Genomic DNA, 17,029 nt, shown 5'->3' with positions numbered 1-17,029 from the left:
TTTTTCAATTTAAAGGAAACCATCACCTCCGAAAGAAAACTCCAAGACCATTCCAACCTCTGTTCTGACAGTGATGGTGGGTAGTGCTGTTGCCTCATAGCAAGAAAGTCCTGGGTTCGATTCCCCATGTCTGTGTGGGTTTCCTTTGGGAGCTCCGGTTTCCTCCCACAGTCCAAAAACATGCAAGTGAGGTAAATTGGAGATATGGAATTGTCTGACTGTGTTTGACATTAAACTTGAACTGATAAATCATGTGTAACGAGTAGCTACCTGTCCTGTCATGAATTTAACCAAAGTGTGTAAAACATGATGTTAAAATCCAAATAAATAAAAAATAAAAATAAATTCCTTACAGTGACCAGAGGTGACGTTTGAACCCAGGTCCCCAGAACCCTTTTTTCTGTAAGGCACCCTAACACAAAGTTCCTGAGAATTTATGCCAAGATCCACTGAAGATCTTTATGTTGTTTTGTCTGATATTTTTTGTATATTTAACACATGAGAAGTTTATGAGGTAATAATATTTTTAAATAATATTTGTACTAGCAGCATTCATCAGAACATATTTATGATATGATATGATATGATATGATATGATAAATTAATGTAATTGCATGTTCTGACACACAGCGGAAGAAGAACTGCCCTGGCATTCATGAACAAGTTCTCCTTCCTCTTTCTCATGTTTTTCACAATTACAGATTAAACACGACAGGTTTCATTTTTCTCAGTCCTTCAGAAATGAACATCAGCAACACAACACATTGCCCTCCAGAAGTCCAGCCTGTCTGCCTCGCTGTCGTCCTCTGCGTGGTCTACATGATTGGACTCATCCTTAATGGCTTTAGCCTGTGGGTCTTCGTCATCCGGATTTCCAGATGGAGTGCCGGCACGGTTTTGCAGTTTAATTTAGCAATAAGTGATGCAATTGCCTGTCCTGCCACCGCACTCATGGCTGCTTACTTTGCCAGGGGAAACAACTGGGAGTTTGGCCGCTTTCTGTGTGATTTGAAGATAGCTCTGTTTGCTGCTCACTTCTACGGTAGCATCACTTTCCTCACCTTAATCAGCATATATCGGTATGTTGTAGTAGTTCACTTCAGGCGAGCTTCTCCTATGAAAAGCAAAAGTTTTGTGAAGAAACTTTGTCTTGGAGTGTGGGGGATTTTGCTGCTGAATGCCCTTGTCTATGGGTTTCTGCTTCCTGTTACTACTGAGGATGGGCACAAGCAATGTCTTTCCATTCATCAAAATGAGCTTATTGATGTGTACCTCATCATTAACTTTGTACTTTTGATTTTCGGGTTTCTTTTGCCTTTTGCTGTAGCCCTGGTTTGCTACAGCTGTCTGGCTCGATCTGTAACCCGTATCAGCGTGAACTCTCAGCATGGTCAGTCAATCAAGATAAAATCACTGAGGATGATCGGAATATGTCTGATTATTTTTGGACTTTGCTTCCTGCCACTTAATGCCGCAAGGACTGTTGGAGTAGTGGTTAAGAAGTTCTACCCTGGACACTGCAAGCTTCTGTTAGGAGCAGAAACAGCGTATTATATATCCTACATAGTGGCGGGAATTAACTGCTGCTTGGACCCTTTAATTTATTTCTTCGGCTCACGTGAATTTAATAGAGCTTTTAAAAGATCTTTGAAACAGATAACTGGTCAACAGGAAAGAGAAAACAACAGTGAATCAGAAACGGCGAGCTGCACTATAAATAAAAATGCTGTCTATACAATTTCCACTTCAATCTGAATATACTAAACTGTGCTTATACTATAACTGAGATACCGGACTGCATAGCTATCAAACAAAATTTAATGTTTTCTACAGTGGTCTTGCAGTATTAACAGTTAATGCATTAGGCTTAATATTGTTGTACATAACAGTTTAATGTTGTTATTAAGTTTGTATTATTTAAATAACCCTCTCTTTTTAGTTAAAAAACCCTCTTTTTGGACAAGAAGAAGAAGAGTCCATTTGCAGTTGCATTTGTTTATTTTATTAAAATTAAAAGTATTCTCATGACAAATGTAGATTTATCACATTATTCTGCAATACCACTGTTTTGGGAACTTTTCTTGTCAAATTAAACATTATTTTACCAATTTGGAGCCAGGCGGCACAGTGGCTCAATGGGTAGCACTGTCACCTCACAGCAAGAAGGTCCTGGGTTCGATCCCCAGGTGGGGCGGTCTGGGTCCTTTCTGTGTGGAGTTTGCATGTTCTCCCCGTGTCTGCGTGGGTTTACTCCGGGTGCTCCGGTTTCCTCCCACAGTTCAAAGACAAGCAAGTGAGGTGAATTGGAGATACAAAATTGTCCATGACTGTGTTTAATATAACCTTGTGAACTGATAAACCTTGTGTAATGAGTAACTCCTGTTCCTGTCATGAATGTAACCAAAGTGTAAATCAGTTATGTTGGCATTTATTCTTTTTCTGTGAGTTTCATAAATGTAATGTTTTTCTTATTTATTTTTTAACTTTATTGTGAGATTACTGGAAATATGACATTACTTTTGAATGAAGTTATTTTTTTCTATTTTAATGCAAAGCTTGCACGACTCTGGACAGTTGCACCCGTGTTCCAGCATCCTCTCAATTATGATTATATCTGACCATTTTAACAAACTTGCTTTTAAAATAACATAACTAACTTTGCATTGCAATGATTGTGCTTCAGTCTAAAGAATGTATTCAAACTAGATCTGTTATCAGACTTATGAAGTTTTTATACCTTTGATTACATTTCAAGTTCTGTTAATTTTGTTGAAGTAAAAATACCACTTTCCTTACAGTGAACAAGCCTTTGCATATAATAATGAAAAATAAAATTTAGTTTTTTTTATTTTAATTTTTGCCATATGTTTAATTCCATAAATTAAAATCATGCCCTGAAATTAGCAGAAAACAGTTTGCTGTAGAAAATGTTTATTTTGATATTTATTTGATATTTACTGCATTTACTAAACACTTCTATCAAAAGTGACTTACATTTGTTACTGAATACAATGCAAGCAATTCAAGGTTAAGGGCCTTGTTCAGGGTCCCATCAGTGGCAACTTGGAGGTGGTGAGACTTAAACAAGCAACCCTCTGATTAATAGTCCAGTATCTTAACCACTAAGTTACAACTGTCATAATCATGTCCACTGCTGCGCTGCCCCCTAAACACTTTCAAATTCCCATTTTTGTTTAGTAGTGCTTTCTTTATTTCAGTTAAATCTTATCATATTCCAAATATAACATGTGAAAGTGTAAGCAAAGCCTCAGTGAGGAACAAAAAAGCAGATTGGTGGGAAATAAAATTCTGTGGTTTAGTTTGGCAATGTTTGTTTTTTCTAATGTCGCTAGAAGTCTAATCACATGACACACTGGACTTTCCACTAGTATTACAGGATTACGAAACATAAGATGTAAATCTTTACATTATGTAGTATGTAGTTGTTTTACTAACTGCTTCGTACCTGCAGTTTTACTGTACCACCCATGGTTATATAACCAAAAGGATGTGGACACCTGACCGTGAGCTTTTTGGACATCCTATTTTGAAATCATGGGCATTAATATCGAACTGACCCTCCTCAACCCCAGCCTTCAATTTACTGGAATGGCTTTTTAAACAAGGTTTTGGACTAATAGACCTGACTCATAGTTGACATTCCAATTAGGCCAAATTATGGACTGGCAACTTGTTTAGGGTATTAACTACCTTTCGCCAAGTGTATTGTACCCACAGCAACCATGAATAGGATTTTAGCTGTTGGAATAATTGATCTCTGGTAATGACTTTATCCTAATTTGTGGAGCCATCTAGGAATATTAAATGCAAGGAATAAAAAAAGGAATGCAAGGAATAATAGCTCTCCCGGCTCTGTTTGCCGTGTTCTTCCAGTGTTGAAATGGGTTTCGTCTGGGTACTTCGGTTTCCTTCCAACTTCCAGGCACATGCTGGATTAAATGCTGAGTAAAAAGAAGTGAGAAATGTGTGAATAGATTGATGTGTGTGATGTCCTGGTGGTGTAATGAGTCAGGATAATGAGTCGAATGAGGAGATAATGAGGATAATGAGTAGGGCAGTTGTAGCCTAGTGATTAAGGTTGCTGGTTCAAGCCCCACCACTGTCAGGTTGCCACTGTTGGGCACTTGAGCAAAGCCCTTAACCCTCAATTGCTTAGGCAAAATACTGCTGCAGTACTGTAGGTCGCTTTGGTTAAAAGTGTCTGTTAAATACTGAAAATATAAATGAGGACCAAAAAGATGTAATTGTGGCTCAGTTGTATCCTATTGGTTAAGGTACTGGACTAGTAATCAAAAGGTTGCTGGTTCAAGGCCAACCACTGCCAGGTTGCCACTGTTGGGCACTTGAGCAAGGCCCTTAACCCTCAATTGCTTAGACAATATAATTTCACAGTGCTGTAGGTCGCTTTGGTTAAAAGTGTCTGCTAAATGTTGAAAATGTAAATGAGGACCAAAATGATGTAATTGTAGGGCAGTTGTAGCCTAATGGTTAAGGTTAAGATTACTGGACTAGTAATCGAAAGGTCGCTGGTTCAGGGTGGTGGGCCCTTGAGCAAGGCCCTTAACCCTCAATTGCTTAGACAATACACTGTCACAGTACTGTAAGTTGCTTTAGATAAAAAGCGTCTGCTAAATGCTGAAAATGTGAATGTATATGAATGGGTTCTTATAGTGGTGTTTGATCGCCTCCTGTTGGGCCCGCGAGCACCAGGTGATACTGTAGCGTCGAAGTTACGTCATGACGTCACGCTGAGGGCGTGGCGGATGTGGTGCAGGTGGAAAGTTTCAGTGTTGTTGGTGGGATCAGTTTCACTCGGTCACCAGCACGCGTTGTTGGCAGGTAAAAAAGATGGGCAAACTTCAGGAATTTCTAATCACTCTAAACGACAACAAAGTGGTTTATAGTCCCGGGGAATCTATTTCTGGAACTGTAAAAATCTCCACCGCTCAATCTATACAGTGTAAAGGTGAGAAATGAAACCGTGTCAGACTTTTCCTTTCTCCTGTTGTTCTTACCTCCTGTTTCTTCTGGTATTTAAGCTAAACTTTACATTTACTCTGTTTTTGTTCGCTTTATTTACCTCAGAAACCAGCTGGCTTGTTTATATGGTGTATTAGTGGTGAAGTGTTATATTTGGTGTGTTGTATAATAAAGCTGCTCATTGTGGCCTTTGTTATCTAAAGGAACCTGTAGTGCAGTTCACACAAATGGTGTACATACCTGTTTATCTGGGGCAAAGCCTGGTCAATAATGACTTTACCTTAAACACAATTGGTTAAAAGGTTAACAGAATTAAATGTAATATTCTAAGCCCTGAAGAGAACAATGTGTAAGTTTAAGGGTGTGTTTAGTTTTCCTATATTCTGTCCAAAACAAACAGACCTTGTGCCAACTAAATACATGAAGAACCCTGAGTATCTCATTTTAAATTATTAAGAGCAATTAATGTTTCATAAACATCATGTTATGTATTTGCCCAGTTAAGCCATCTTTACACTTTAACCTTTATTAAAACATGTATACTTATTATACTGTATGTACTAACAATTGTCTGTTTATACAAAGTTCGTTCATAGTTGTCTGTATTGCCAGGGCAAAAAAGAAAAACCAAAATTTGTCAATTCAGGATGAGTGTATCTCACCCCAGAACCACCGAAAAGACAGTGTCATTATTCTGAAGCTGCTGAAAAACAGGTATTGCTGTACACAGTCAAGCAAGCTTTACTTTGTATGGGGTAAGAGGCCGCTGTACAAGTATCAAAGCCACTGCATTTAGATTAAAATCTTAAAGCTCAACTGAAGTTCGTTGCTGATCACATGGAAGAATGAAAACCCAGTAACACTGTACTTACTGTAAGGCATGGTGGTAGTAATACATTTTCAGTGAAAATGGAATAATGAAAAACAATACAAAAGCTTGACTAATCTAACAGGACAGTGAAACAACACAGTAGTTTTGAAACTTCTAACTGTGCTGTCGGCCGGACCTCTTGACAGACTTGATGTCTGGTAAGATCAGAATCAGAATCAGCTTTATTCGCCAAGTATGTTTACACACACAAGGAATTTGTTTCCGGCTGTTGTTAGCTCTCTACAATTTACAAACAATACGATATACAAACAAGACTATATGTAGACAATGTACAAAATTACATGTTCAGCAGAATTTGCATATGTACAGAAAATATAAAAATAGCATAAGATAAATAGTAAAGTAAGGTAAGATGCAGTTACAGTATTATACAGATGGCCAAAGCCCAGAGATGGATTTGTGACCTGTATTTCTGGCTTGAGCCCAATGAGAGAATCTGATAAGGTGGTTGATTAAAAAGAAATTAAATGAATCCAATTTTTACATTTACAGCGTTTAGCAGACGCACTTATTGAGCCTGAGCCAATGACCCTCCGATTACTAGTTCAGTACCCTATCTGCTGAGCTACCAGCCCATAATAATTATAATAAGTTAACAAGCAAATTAGGATTTATGCATTGGATTTTGGGTCTGCTGGATACATTTGATTTTATCAGTATCCAGGAATTTAAATGCCAGTTTCGCACTGTTACTTAAAATAATTATTTCTTTTGTGATATATTAACAAACTATGATTATTGTAGCACTTTTAAATGCCGTCACTCTTCTCCACCAGTGTTCTCAGGCCCATTTTAAATTTGTTGACACCTCCTCTGCCGAGTTCATTGTTTTTCCATATACCTCATGTGTATTCAGAAACCAGTCTGGATAGTTAATCATTCACGCTACACATTCAACTGTTGACTAACCTGTCCTCATGGTCTACAGTTAAAATACTTAATATGGTCCTCTGAATTTAGATTGTAACAGCATATAACAGGGCCTTCTCATTCCTGTTAAATACCATTCTAAACACATCAGACTATCATGGTCATGAGTTTTGTATTTCTCAGGTGAGACTGAGTGTAAGGTTCTGTCTGTGTGGTGTCTGGAGTGTGGTGTTGCATTATCCCCATGGTTTTCATGTGTTTTTTTTGCACTTGACAAAACATGCTGGTAGTTATAATAACTTTGGACCCACCACAACCCTGACCAGGATAAAGGAGTTGCTAAAGATACCACTATAATTTTTCCAGTTGGCTGATAGTGCTTACAGAGTATCAGCTGTAATGCTACATGAGGCTAAACAAAGGCTTGAGAAAGCAAGCATCCCATAGGGCACACAATGCCGCTGTTGTTGCACCTGTCACCTGACCCATATTTGGGTTGAGTGCTGTAACCTTTAGAGTTTCCCTTGAATGGAAATGATGGTTTGGAATGCCATGCTGGTAGTTTCTTGTCCAGAAAGGAATACAGTTGTGAGGGAAATATGTCGGGACCAACATGTCGAAAACAGGCAATTTTTTAAACTTATAAGTTAAAACTGATATGAAATTAGATTAGGATATACTTGATTACTTTTTTTGCACAGTCATGGTGAAATCACTGTATGTACGACAACTGCATGAGGAAATAAAACAGCTTGCTCTCTGTCTTGTCAAATTAAGGGCATCGCTAATTGCTGAGTTTGTGCAGAACTGGTTTGTGAACAATCCTGCTTGGGCAGAACAGAGAATAAAAAGTAAATCACTCAAAACGTTACATGTATGAGGTCACGGATATTTTGCACACTGCTGGATCTGTTGTTATCTGCTGAAATGAAATGTCTGTAATAACTTGTGATGAGTCTTTTACATCACTGTGGAGGAATTTTGGCCCAGAATTGTTTTATTTAGCAACAGTTGAGGGTTTTCGAGCATGAACTGCCTATTTAAGGTTTTGCCACAGCATCTCGATAGGATTCAAGTTACTTTGACTCTGCCACTCCGAAATCTTTATTTTGTGTGTTCTGAGCCCTTCAGAGGTTGACTTGCTTGTGTGCTTTGGATCATTGTCCTGCTGCTGTTCTGTCATTAAGAGTGAACATGAAATAAAAATTCTAATAAAGAGAAACATGAACAAAAACCTGCTGAATAACCCAGCTGTGCTTGAGCTGTAGGTCACTAACTAAGGGCCGGACGTTCTCCTTCAGGATTTTCTGATAGAGAGCAGAGTTCATAGTTCCATCACTTATGACTAATCGTCGTGAAATTTTGTTTGGCTGGCCACTCATGGGAACTGTTCAAAGTCATTTTCTTTGTGGATAAAGGCTCTCACTTTGGTTCGATGCAGTCTCGGAGCCCTATCAATGGCTTGGTAACAGTTTCCAGACTTTTTGTTTTACATCTGTATATGAATTTGTTTAGAATGTGGCATTATGTGCTGCTTATTGAGATCTTTGTCTGCTTCACATTGCCAGACAGCTTCTACGAAGGTGATGTTTAGATTCGGCAGGTCTGACAGTTATCATGCCTGGGTGAGGCTAGTAAAATTGAACTTACTTGTCAGTTGAAGTTTTTACTTGGGCTATATTTGTTTAATATTAAAAGTTGCTTGATGTTGTGCGAGATGTGTCAAATATGCCAAAATAGAAGAAATTAGGATGGGGTGGAATACTCTTCCACAGTCTGTGCTTTTGTTATTTGGTCATTATTTTAAGTGGGATGGTTGCTATGGTTGTGGGATGGATGATTTTTAATGCAATATTACTATCAAAACTTTTGAGTGACTGAGCGAACCGAAAGCCACTTATACAAACTTTAAGGTAATTACTGTCCTGTGTTTTTAACTGATGACGTCATATTAGACAACTTCACACACATTCATTCACAGGTTAAAATACGTCCAAATTTCAGCCTGAAGGCCAAATGAGACTTATAGGTGGCACACAATACCTACACACCTACAATATCTTACACTGCTATTTTAAACTCACATGCCAAGAGCTTGGCAAGGTTCAGACAACCACAAGTTTGCGGTCATATGCATCATTACCCGGTAAACATTTATGCTGATTCTTTAATCTCATACCTATATTGTTATACAGCCAGCACAGGCAGCAGTTGCAGCAGCAATGAGGAATCCCTTCGGCCCTCCCACCTCCTGCCACTCATGTCTGTGTAGGTGCCCGGCCAGCTGATATCAGAGCTGAGATTCGAATCGAGCTCTCAGCACTGATGGGCTAGCATGTTAGACTTCTGTACCACCCAAGTGCCCAGCTAGGTTTGAGTGAATAAGTGCATGTGTGAGTGTGTTGTCATGCTATGTATTGGCGCCATGTCCCGTGATTTATGTGGTGCCGAACAAACTGCAACCTTGACCACGAGAAAGTGCTTATTAAAAAGGATTAAATGGATTAGCTTGGCTTTTAAAACATTATTTTGTTTGTCTATTCTCATATCATTTGTCTTGGTCTGAGGGGCAGCACGGTGGCTCGGTGGGTAGCACTGTTGCCTTACAGCAAAAAGGTCCTGGGTTTGATTCCCAGGTGGAGCGGTCCAGGTCCTTTCTGTGTAGAGTTTGCATGTTCTTCCCTTGTCTGTGTTGGTGAATTGGAGATACAAAATTGGCCATGATTGTGTTTGATATTAAAGATGAACTGATAAATCTTGTGTAACCAGTAACTACATGTCCTGTCATGAATGTAACCACAGTGTTAAAATCCTAATAAATAAATAGTCTTGTTCTGACTTGCAGCAATCAAGGTGAACTGTTATGGTTTTTGTGGGGTGACTAGCAAAGTGAACGATACAGAGTGGACACAGGAGGAGCAATACTTCAACAGCTCTATAACAGTGACAGATAAAGGTAATCACAATAATATATGTATACATCCTCACACACACTGGCATTTTTCTCATTTCCACAAACAATGCACCAGGTCATTGGGGTAGTGAACAGACCAACGTCTGGTTTCTTTGAAAATGGTATTGCCGTAGATTCTGGGCCATTTGTCTCCAGAAAAATAAAAGAGATTTTGCTTTGGTGAATTGGCAATTGGCCTCTGTTGATCTCAGCTCTGTGAGACAATAAATCATACAAGACAGAAAGTGGAACTGTAGAACAACAAATCTTCTACACCATTCTAACAGTATATTACAAGATGCCAGTTAGAGTTTTGAAAATCTCACATTGAAAAGACAGACCAGGGTGCCTCGGTTTGGTTGTTTCAGCTGCCCCAATTGCTAAAAATATATATGCTTCCAACTTGTGAACACAGTTTGAAGAAGGCCTTTCCCTGTTCCAGTATTAATGATGTTTATGAAATATGGTTTGATAAGTGAAGTCGCACTTTTAAATCCTATATTCTAAATGTACATAAAAAGTTTTAAAATGGTCTGTGTGTGTGTGTGTGTGAAACCCTGCTAAAAATACAAAAGGCATAGGTAAAATAACAGACTTATTAAAATAAAATAATTTAGTTTAATAACTTAGTAAAGAGATGGGTCTTTAATTGCTATAAGAGACAAAACCAGGGTTTCGTGAAACATCATAAGGTTTGACTTTAGAGTCAAAATAAGAAATGGCTATGTCTTGGTATGGAGATGGAGATCTGGGGATCGGCTGAGTCTTACTAGGCTTAAGTTTCTGGTGATGAGCTGATATCTATAATGAGATGTGAGTTGAGACTTGGGTATCTGAAGGAGCTAATGACCGGGTAAGCTGAGTATCGTGAGCACAGCATAGGAATAAAAAGAGGAGCCCTGGAAAAATAGCCCAAAATTTCCACATTAGTGTATGAATGTAGATAATGTAGCTAAACAGCCTCCCAGATTATTTATTAGAGATATAATAATGCTCATAACCTAAAACTGACTTTAAAAGCAATTTCAGATTCTGCTGTATTGTTGCCTCTGACATGTTCCACTACTGATGTATCTGTTTCACTTTCCAGGCACTTTAAAACAAGGTGAACATACGTTTCCCTTCAAGTTTCTCATACCAGGTATGATTACAAAGCAATAACACACACACACACACACACATACCTGTTTGTCTGCATTCCTCTCTCTCTCTCTCTCTCTCTCTCTCTCTCTCTCTCTCTCTCTCTCTCTCTCTCTCTCTCTCTCTCTCTCTCTCTCTCTCTCTCTCTCTCTCTTTCTCTCTCACACACACACACACACACACTAGCAACACTCATTATTTGTTTAACTTAGCAACATGTTAAGGAAGATCCCTGAGTAGTTATGGGAATGGGAAATTCTCACAGGACAAATACAGTGTAAAATCTGTATATAATAATTTGGATTACACTCACTGAAAGCAATTCTCAGGTCACAGTAAAATCTGTTGGGTAGCTATGCGGAAAACAATACAACTTGTAATGTAATTCTTGATGTAAGCCAAATACCCACTATAACTGGACTGAACACTCCAGTCATAATTGTAACCATGTGTTGACATGGTGTTAAACCAATAAATAAACATACAAACTATCTGAAAAATATAAATTAATCGCAGAAAGAATAAATGTAGTACTTGGGTCCATCATAATATGTATGTAAAGTGTAGATCATGACCGTGTGGTATTAGAGATAAATAATAAGTAATAGATGGTGATCTAAAGATCATTATTTAGCACTAACATCATGTCCTATTGTGCTATACTTTTATTACACAAAGGCAATGTCAGTCACAGACCTTTTAGTGCTTATGCACAATTTCATGTGCTCAAGAGATTTTAGAGTGCTTTACCGCTGCCTTTTTTTTTGAGACGTGTTAGTATTGTTGTAGATTGTTTTTAAAAACAAATCAAATGGCCTCTGCTACACAAAATCACTTAAATATCCAAATGTTAAATGTTTTTGTGGTATAAGATTGAAAAAAAAAAATATTTCTCTTCCAGCCAAAGCTCCAACATCATTCGAAGGGCCCTATGGAAAGATTATATACCAGATCAGAGCGTTTATTGACACCCCTCGCTTCTCAAAAGACTACAAGGCAGAGAAGCTTTTCTACATGCTCAACCAGCTTAACCTTAATGTATTGCCTGACATATATGTAAGTACAATTTCATTCTTCACTATTTAACAAACTACTGCAACTCTTTACCAGATTGTTAACAAATGTCTGGGCGTCAGTGAACACTTGTGTTTGCTTTCACAGGAGCCAAACACATCGTCTGTAACTAAAAATTTTACATATATGCTGGTGAAGAACGGGACAGTTGAGTTGACGACTAAAACAGATCAGCGTGGGTACACTGCAGGCCAGGTCATCAAAGTGTCCGCAGTGATAGATAACAAATCCGGAAAATCTACAGGAACCATAGTGGCAAGTCTTATTCAGGTAATGATTTACTCTTACCCTTAAAATGCAGCATAGTAAATGAACTTAAATATGGTCAAGTACTTTTCTATCAGTGTTTAATAGGGTGGTAAAAATCCTTGCAAAAAAAGAGAGAATTGGAATAATTTATTAGAATTTATCCCAAACTGAAAGCTACTATATTAATAGTGGGAAAAAGAGATTATTGGTTTGGTTTGTGTAAATATTTTATTATTTACTTAAACTACATTTTCCACTCATGATCCCAGGAAGTCACACCACAGAGTGCTTAAAAACCGTACAAGCAAATACATGGGTCTATGAAAAAATACCTGAATAATTCTCAAACTAAAACATGAAGAACCTTTTGCAAACCTTAACTCCTCAACTTGTTGACTGTACATCAGCAGTTCAAATGAAGTTCTCTAGAAATGTAAGTAGAAGGTTACTAACATGAAACGGGTACAATTATAAGAATATATATTTAAACACGAGTACCATTCAAGTATTTATCCAAAATTAATCAATTGATATATGTGATAAAATGTAAAAGTGTGATAAAATTAATTTAACACCCACATGGGCTGATCTGACATACTGTTTAGTGTAGTAGTCTGTGGTTTATGAAGATATATATATATATATATATATAAGCAGATATGAAGAAAATTCACAAGTAATAAAGTAACAAATGCAGTGAAATTTTAAACCCTGAACTCAACAGCTCTGAATGTATTTTAAATGTGTCAGTGCTAAAAACATGACAGTTGAGACAGGAAGAATTGAAGAAGAATTGGAGCATGATAAACTGCAGCATATTAAACAATGCAGGGATTTCATCATCTATTCATGCGACACAGAAATAATGTTTTCATAAGCCTTTGGTTTATTTTACCAGTAACAAACAGTCTAAATGACAAGAAGTGTTGACAAAGAATTAAAGTGGAAAACTGGTTTTCCTGAGCCTGTTTTTTTTGAAGATTTGAAGTCTGGAGAAACATATAAGGCATTTTAGCTTAAAACTGGGTGCAACAAAATGCTTTAGGCCAAACTTAGTTACCACTAATTACTACGGTATATTGATTTTTTTTAGCCATTGCCATTGGCAGCTGCAATTATTCAAATATGAACATAATTATCAAGATTTAAGGTGTTAAGTTTAAACATGTTTCTCGACTCTGTCTTGTAAGAGAGTGACGTATCATCCTAAGAAGCAGACGAATGCAACCAGAGTAATAGCAGAGGTGGAGGGAGCTGGAGTAAAGGCAGGGAAGCAGGGGGAGTGGAAGGAGCAGATCATCGTTCCTCCTCTGCCACAGTCTGTTCTGGATGGCTGTAGCCTGATTGAGATCAACTATTTTGTTCAGGTGAGCTTTAACATCACTAGCAGTAGAGTAACTTAACACTTTTGGATGTGCATATAATATATAAATAATAAAATCATTATAGCTATTTTAAATGTGACAAACCTCCAGGTTTATCCCTTAACCCTGCTACACAGTTGTTCTTTGATTGGCTCTGGACATACTGTGGTCAAGATGGTGTTATTAAAAATTAATAAATAATTTTACCTTTATTGCTTGTTAAATGTACTAATCTGCTCCAGTGTAAAACTAATGAAGCAAACACCAGACACTAAACACATGACTCGTACCCTCTGTGGGCCTTTTGTCTCATGTAACACTTGGAGACTTTTGTACAAACACAAGCAGTGAGAAGATACAACAAATACAAACTTTCCTGTTCTGTTTGGTTTCTGGAATGTTGTCTGTCAGCTTCCCTCAATCAACTAAAGATGCAAATCCCATGTGACGTTTCATGCTTCCTCTCAGCCAGTCAGACCTGTTTTAATGATGTTCTTTCTATACAGTATATCCGTCTTTGATTCCTTGTTCTTTTATAATAGTCACTTGAATATGATCTCATCTTTTTCAGGTCACTTTGAAGTACCCGGAAATTTTATTAACACTCCCCATCCATATTGGAAATGTTGCACTTGGCGCAAGTCTTCGTCCCTCCCCCAAACCCTCCAAGGTGGCTCCAGTCCCAGCACCACGCGCCAACCCTGCATCCCCTGCCATCCCTGCCACCTCTCCTACTTCACCTCCACATGCTGACAGCCCCAACCTACCTCCTCGCCCTGCACCACGGCCCCGGCCCCGCAGCATGTGTCTCACTCCCAGTGCACCTCTAGCGGAACCAGACATGATGGGAGCAGTAAATGGGCAGAGCGAACCGATTCCAACCAAGATCCACTCTCAGCAGCAAGGACCCGTTTCCCCCAACGCGTTCAGCTATGCCCCGGGCCTGGCTTTCCAACAGAGTGGCAACAACCCCTCAGCACCAGGCTTTTGCTTCTCCACAGGGGCCACCATCCCATTCTATACAGAAGGAAACGCTCCACCTGTGCCCACCTCCTGCCCTTTTGTCCTGCCACCAGATTACAGTAGTGCAGCACCCACACATGGTAATGAACATTGATTTAATGTGGTCCGGGTGTGTCTCTCCGTACACAAAGCTGATCCGCATATGAACTTGCCTCGTGCAGGTGAAAAGATGCAGTCTGGTACTACACACGTGTTGGAGGGGGTGTGTGTTAGTCACGGCTCTCCTCAATCAGAGTGGAGATCAACATCAGTAGAGATGAAGTGTAATGCAATCTGGTAATTGGATACGACTACATTGGGAGGAAAATTGGGGGAAAATGTTGCAGTAGGTGGCACAAATAAAACAAAGATTAAATGGATTGCATTTAATACCTGTAAATTCTAAAAGCAAACGTGTCACAGTCAGTTAAAAACAACTGAAGCTAAAAAGAGGCTGATTGATTGTTTATTCAATGATCAAAAATACCTTACAGTCTGTCATAGTCCCAGTTATCTTAAGCTCTAAACCAGCTTTTTTCTGGAAAGCGTCAAAACAGGTCCATAAGTAATTAGATATTATTTGTTTGGAGGGTTATTTGAAGCACAGCAGTTACAATGCCGTGAATGTGTTTCTGCGGCATTACCACTGGGTTTTAAAGCTGTAAGTGGGTTTTGTGTTCGTGTTACTTTGTACAGGGGCAAGTTAGACTACTATCAGCTAATGTGACAGCTGAGATAAATGAGCAAACTTTTAATTTATTAAACTTTTATTTTATTTATAATATAGTTGGGAAATTAAAGTTTGTTATAAAGTCTTATATATACTTTGTCACATACTTTAGAGTGCAACGGCTTTCTTCACTATTATTAACACAAGTCTTATTACCCAGTCATCTATCATTGAAGCATTATTCTTCTTCCAACACTTAAACTGGGATGCTTAAAGGTCCCAACCACACTGCTGCACCTAATACACATATACAACATAGAACATCTAAAACTACCACATCATTCCTATGTTAGCATCATTGTAGTACTGAGAGTGGTGTAGAATGTAAAGAGGAACAAATGGACTACAGTCAGTAATTTTACACTATCACAGGGCATTTATATTGTAGATGTAGCTCATAAAATAAGTGACATATGTAAATGTTTGCCACACTGCACAGAGTCTGTTCCCACGTTGTGCCAGTTTTTAAAAAGTCTAGAGTTAGTGCAGTTCAATTTTTACGAATTGTTTAACTTATATTTTGGTGGTAATAATACCTAAATGTTTTTGTTTGTTTTTCAGAGCCACCACCGTCGTATGAAGCCAGCTGTTCATAAAGGACTCATACAGTCTGTACTGATGCTGAGCTGATTACTCATTTTTAGACTGGCTTGTTCATTATCATGGACTAGAAGTGTTCACACTGGAGCTGTTTTTAATAAAGCAAAAGAACTATCTTTCCTTTAGTCATGGAGTTGCATTGGTTCATCTTCAGTTGGTTCAAGCTTGGAGTGTGTCCAGTTTATGTTTAGTTTTACTTGTCAGTGATTGTATTGTATTGTTAATAGAACACAGGAAAGGTTTACTTTTAAATCAGTTTTAATAATAATTCCTATTATTAGCTAATACATTCTAAACACATGATTATTTTTTGTACACATTGAGCCTTGTTAAAGCACTATTGCCCCCCACACACACGGGCTTATATTTGGGCTTAAAAAATAAATATTTTATTCATTTAATATTTTACTTCTCTGTCTTCTACTGAAGATGTACTTGTAAATAATACTAATAATAAAATAAACGCTATTGTTTTCTTTTCAACTTTTATTATTTGAACATATAAACACTAAACCATTTTTGTTTTGTATTACCGGATGCAGAAAATATGTTGAATATTACTCTGTAATAAAACTTGCATGTTGACTTCTGCTCCTTTATTTTGTTTTATGTGTATTTGATGTTTTTTTATTTTTATTAACCACTTTATCCTGGTCAGAGTCACAGTGGGTCTTGTTGCCGCGCAAGGCAGGAATACCGTGGAAAGAACGCCAGTCCATTGCTGGATTTCAGTTATCCTTTGTTACAGACATAGTCAATTATGTCTGTCCAGACGCCTGGCTAGCTGATAGCACCGGTGATAATCGAACCCGTATCTCAGCTAGCATAATAGACCACTGTGCCACCCAAGTGACTTGTAGTTGGTGTATATAGTATCATGGTATAATTTTATATACAGTTTATATAAAGGGGTACAAAATCAAAGTAAGAACAAAATTTAGGTTTTTGGCATTTAATAACATGTAGTTTAACATAAAGCCGCAAGCATTGTATTGTATATGAACTGTTAGATTATTTGGTGATCAAGAAATATTTTGAAGAAATGTAATTTGTCAAACCAATTCCACACATTTTGTGGTCATTTAAAACCATTTTTCAGAGTCCCCACTGAACAGCTTTGGAATGAACTAGAGCATTAACCGAGGCTTTCTTGA

The 17,029-nt window shown here is 38.0% G+C and overlaps 2 protein-coding genes across 3 annotated transcripts; both read left to right on the top strand.

The window, feature by feature from the left end:
- The first annotated feature begins 741 nt into the window (after positions 1–741).
- LOC134335706 (P2Y purinoceptor 2-like) lies at positions 742–1,755 on the top strand. Its single transcript, XM_063018299.1, has one exon. It carries the CDS (start codon positions 742–744, stop codon positions 1,753–1,755), a length of 1,014 nt encoding a protein of 337 aa, XP_062874369.1.
- A 3,054-nt stretch (positions 1,756–4,809) lies between these two features.
- arrdc1a (arrestin domain containing 1a) lies at positions 4,810–16,447 on the top strand. 2 transcript variants are annotated; one of them, XM_063017934.1, is made up of 8 exons: positions 4,810–4,987; positions 9,609–9,719; positions 10,807–10,857; positions 11,758–11,912; positions 12,018–12,200; positions 13,370–13,546; positions 14,115–14,646; positions 15,837–16,447. In XM_063017934.1, exons 1-8 carry the CDS (start codon positions 4,870–4,872, stop codon positions 15,869–15,871), a joined length of 1,362 nt encoding a protein of 453 aa, XP_062874004.1. In that variant the 5' UTR covers positions 4,810–4,869; the 3' UTR covers positions 15,872–16,447. The 2 variants fall into 2 exon arrangements, with proteins under 2 accessions (XP_062874004.1, XP_062874005.1); XM_063017935.1 differs by lacking the exon at positions 10,807–10,857.
- Positions 16,448–17,029: the final 582 nt, after the last annotated feature.

Source organism: Trichomycterus rosablanca, chromosome 21 (assembly GCF_030014385.1).
Source record: "Trichomycterus rosablanca isolate fTriRos1 chromosome 21, fTriRos1.hap1, whole genome shotgun sequence".
NCBI classification, from domain to species: domain Eukaryota; kingdom Metazoa; phylum Chordata; class Actinopteri; order Siluriformes; family Trichomycteridae; genus Trichomycterus; species Trichomycterus rosablanca.
Note: the sequence above shows the minus strand (reverse complement) of the source record. Positions and strands in the feature narration are given on the sequence as shown.

What these genes read in the sequence shown, in the direction of transcription:
- LOC134335706 (XM_063018299.1), top strand. Translation starts at nt 742, where the DNA reads ATGAACATCAGCAACACAACACATTGCCCTCCAGAAGTCCAGCCTGTC.
- arrdc1a (XM_063017934.1), top strand. Translation starts at nt 4,870, where the DNA reads ATGGGCAAACTTCAGGAATTTCTAATCACTCTAAACGACAACAAAGTG. An exon ending in TATAACAGTGACAGATAAAG is followed by an intron (nt 9,720 to 10,806) that starts GTAATCACAATA and finishes TTCACTTTCCAG; the next exon opens with GCACTTTAAAACAAGGTGAA. An exon ending in CTTCAAGTTTCTCATACCAG is followed by an intron (nt 10,858 to 11,757) that starts GTATGATTACAA and finishes TTTCTCTTCCAG; the next exon opens with CCAAAGCTCCAACATCATTC.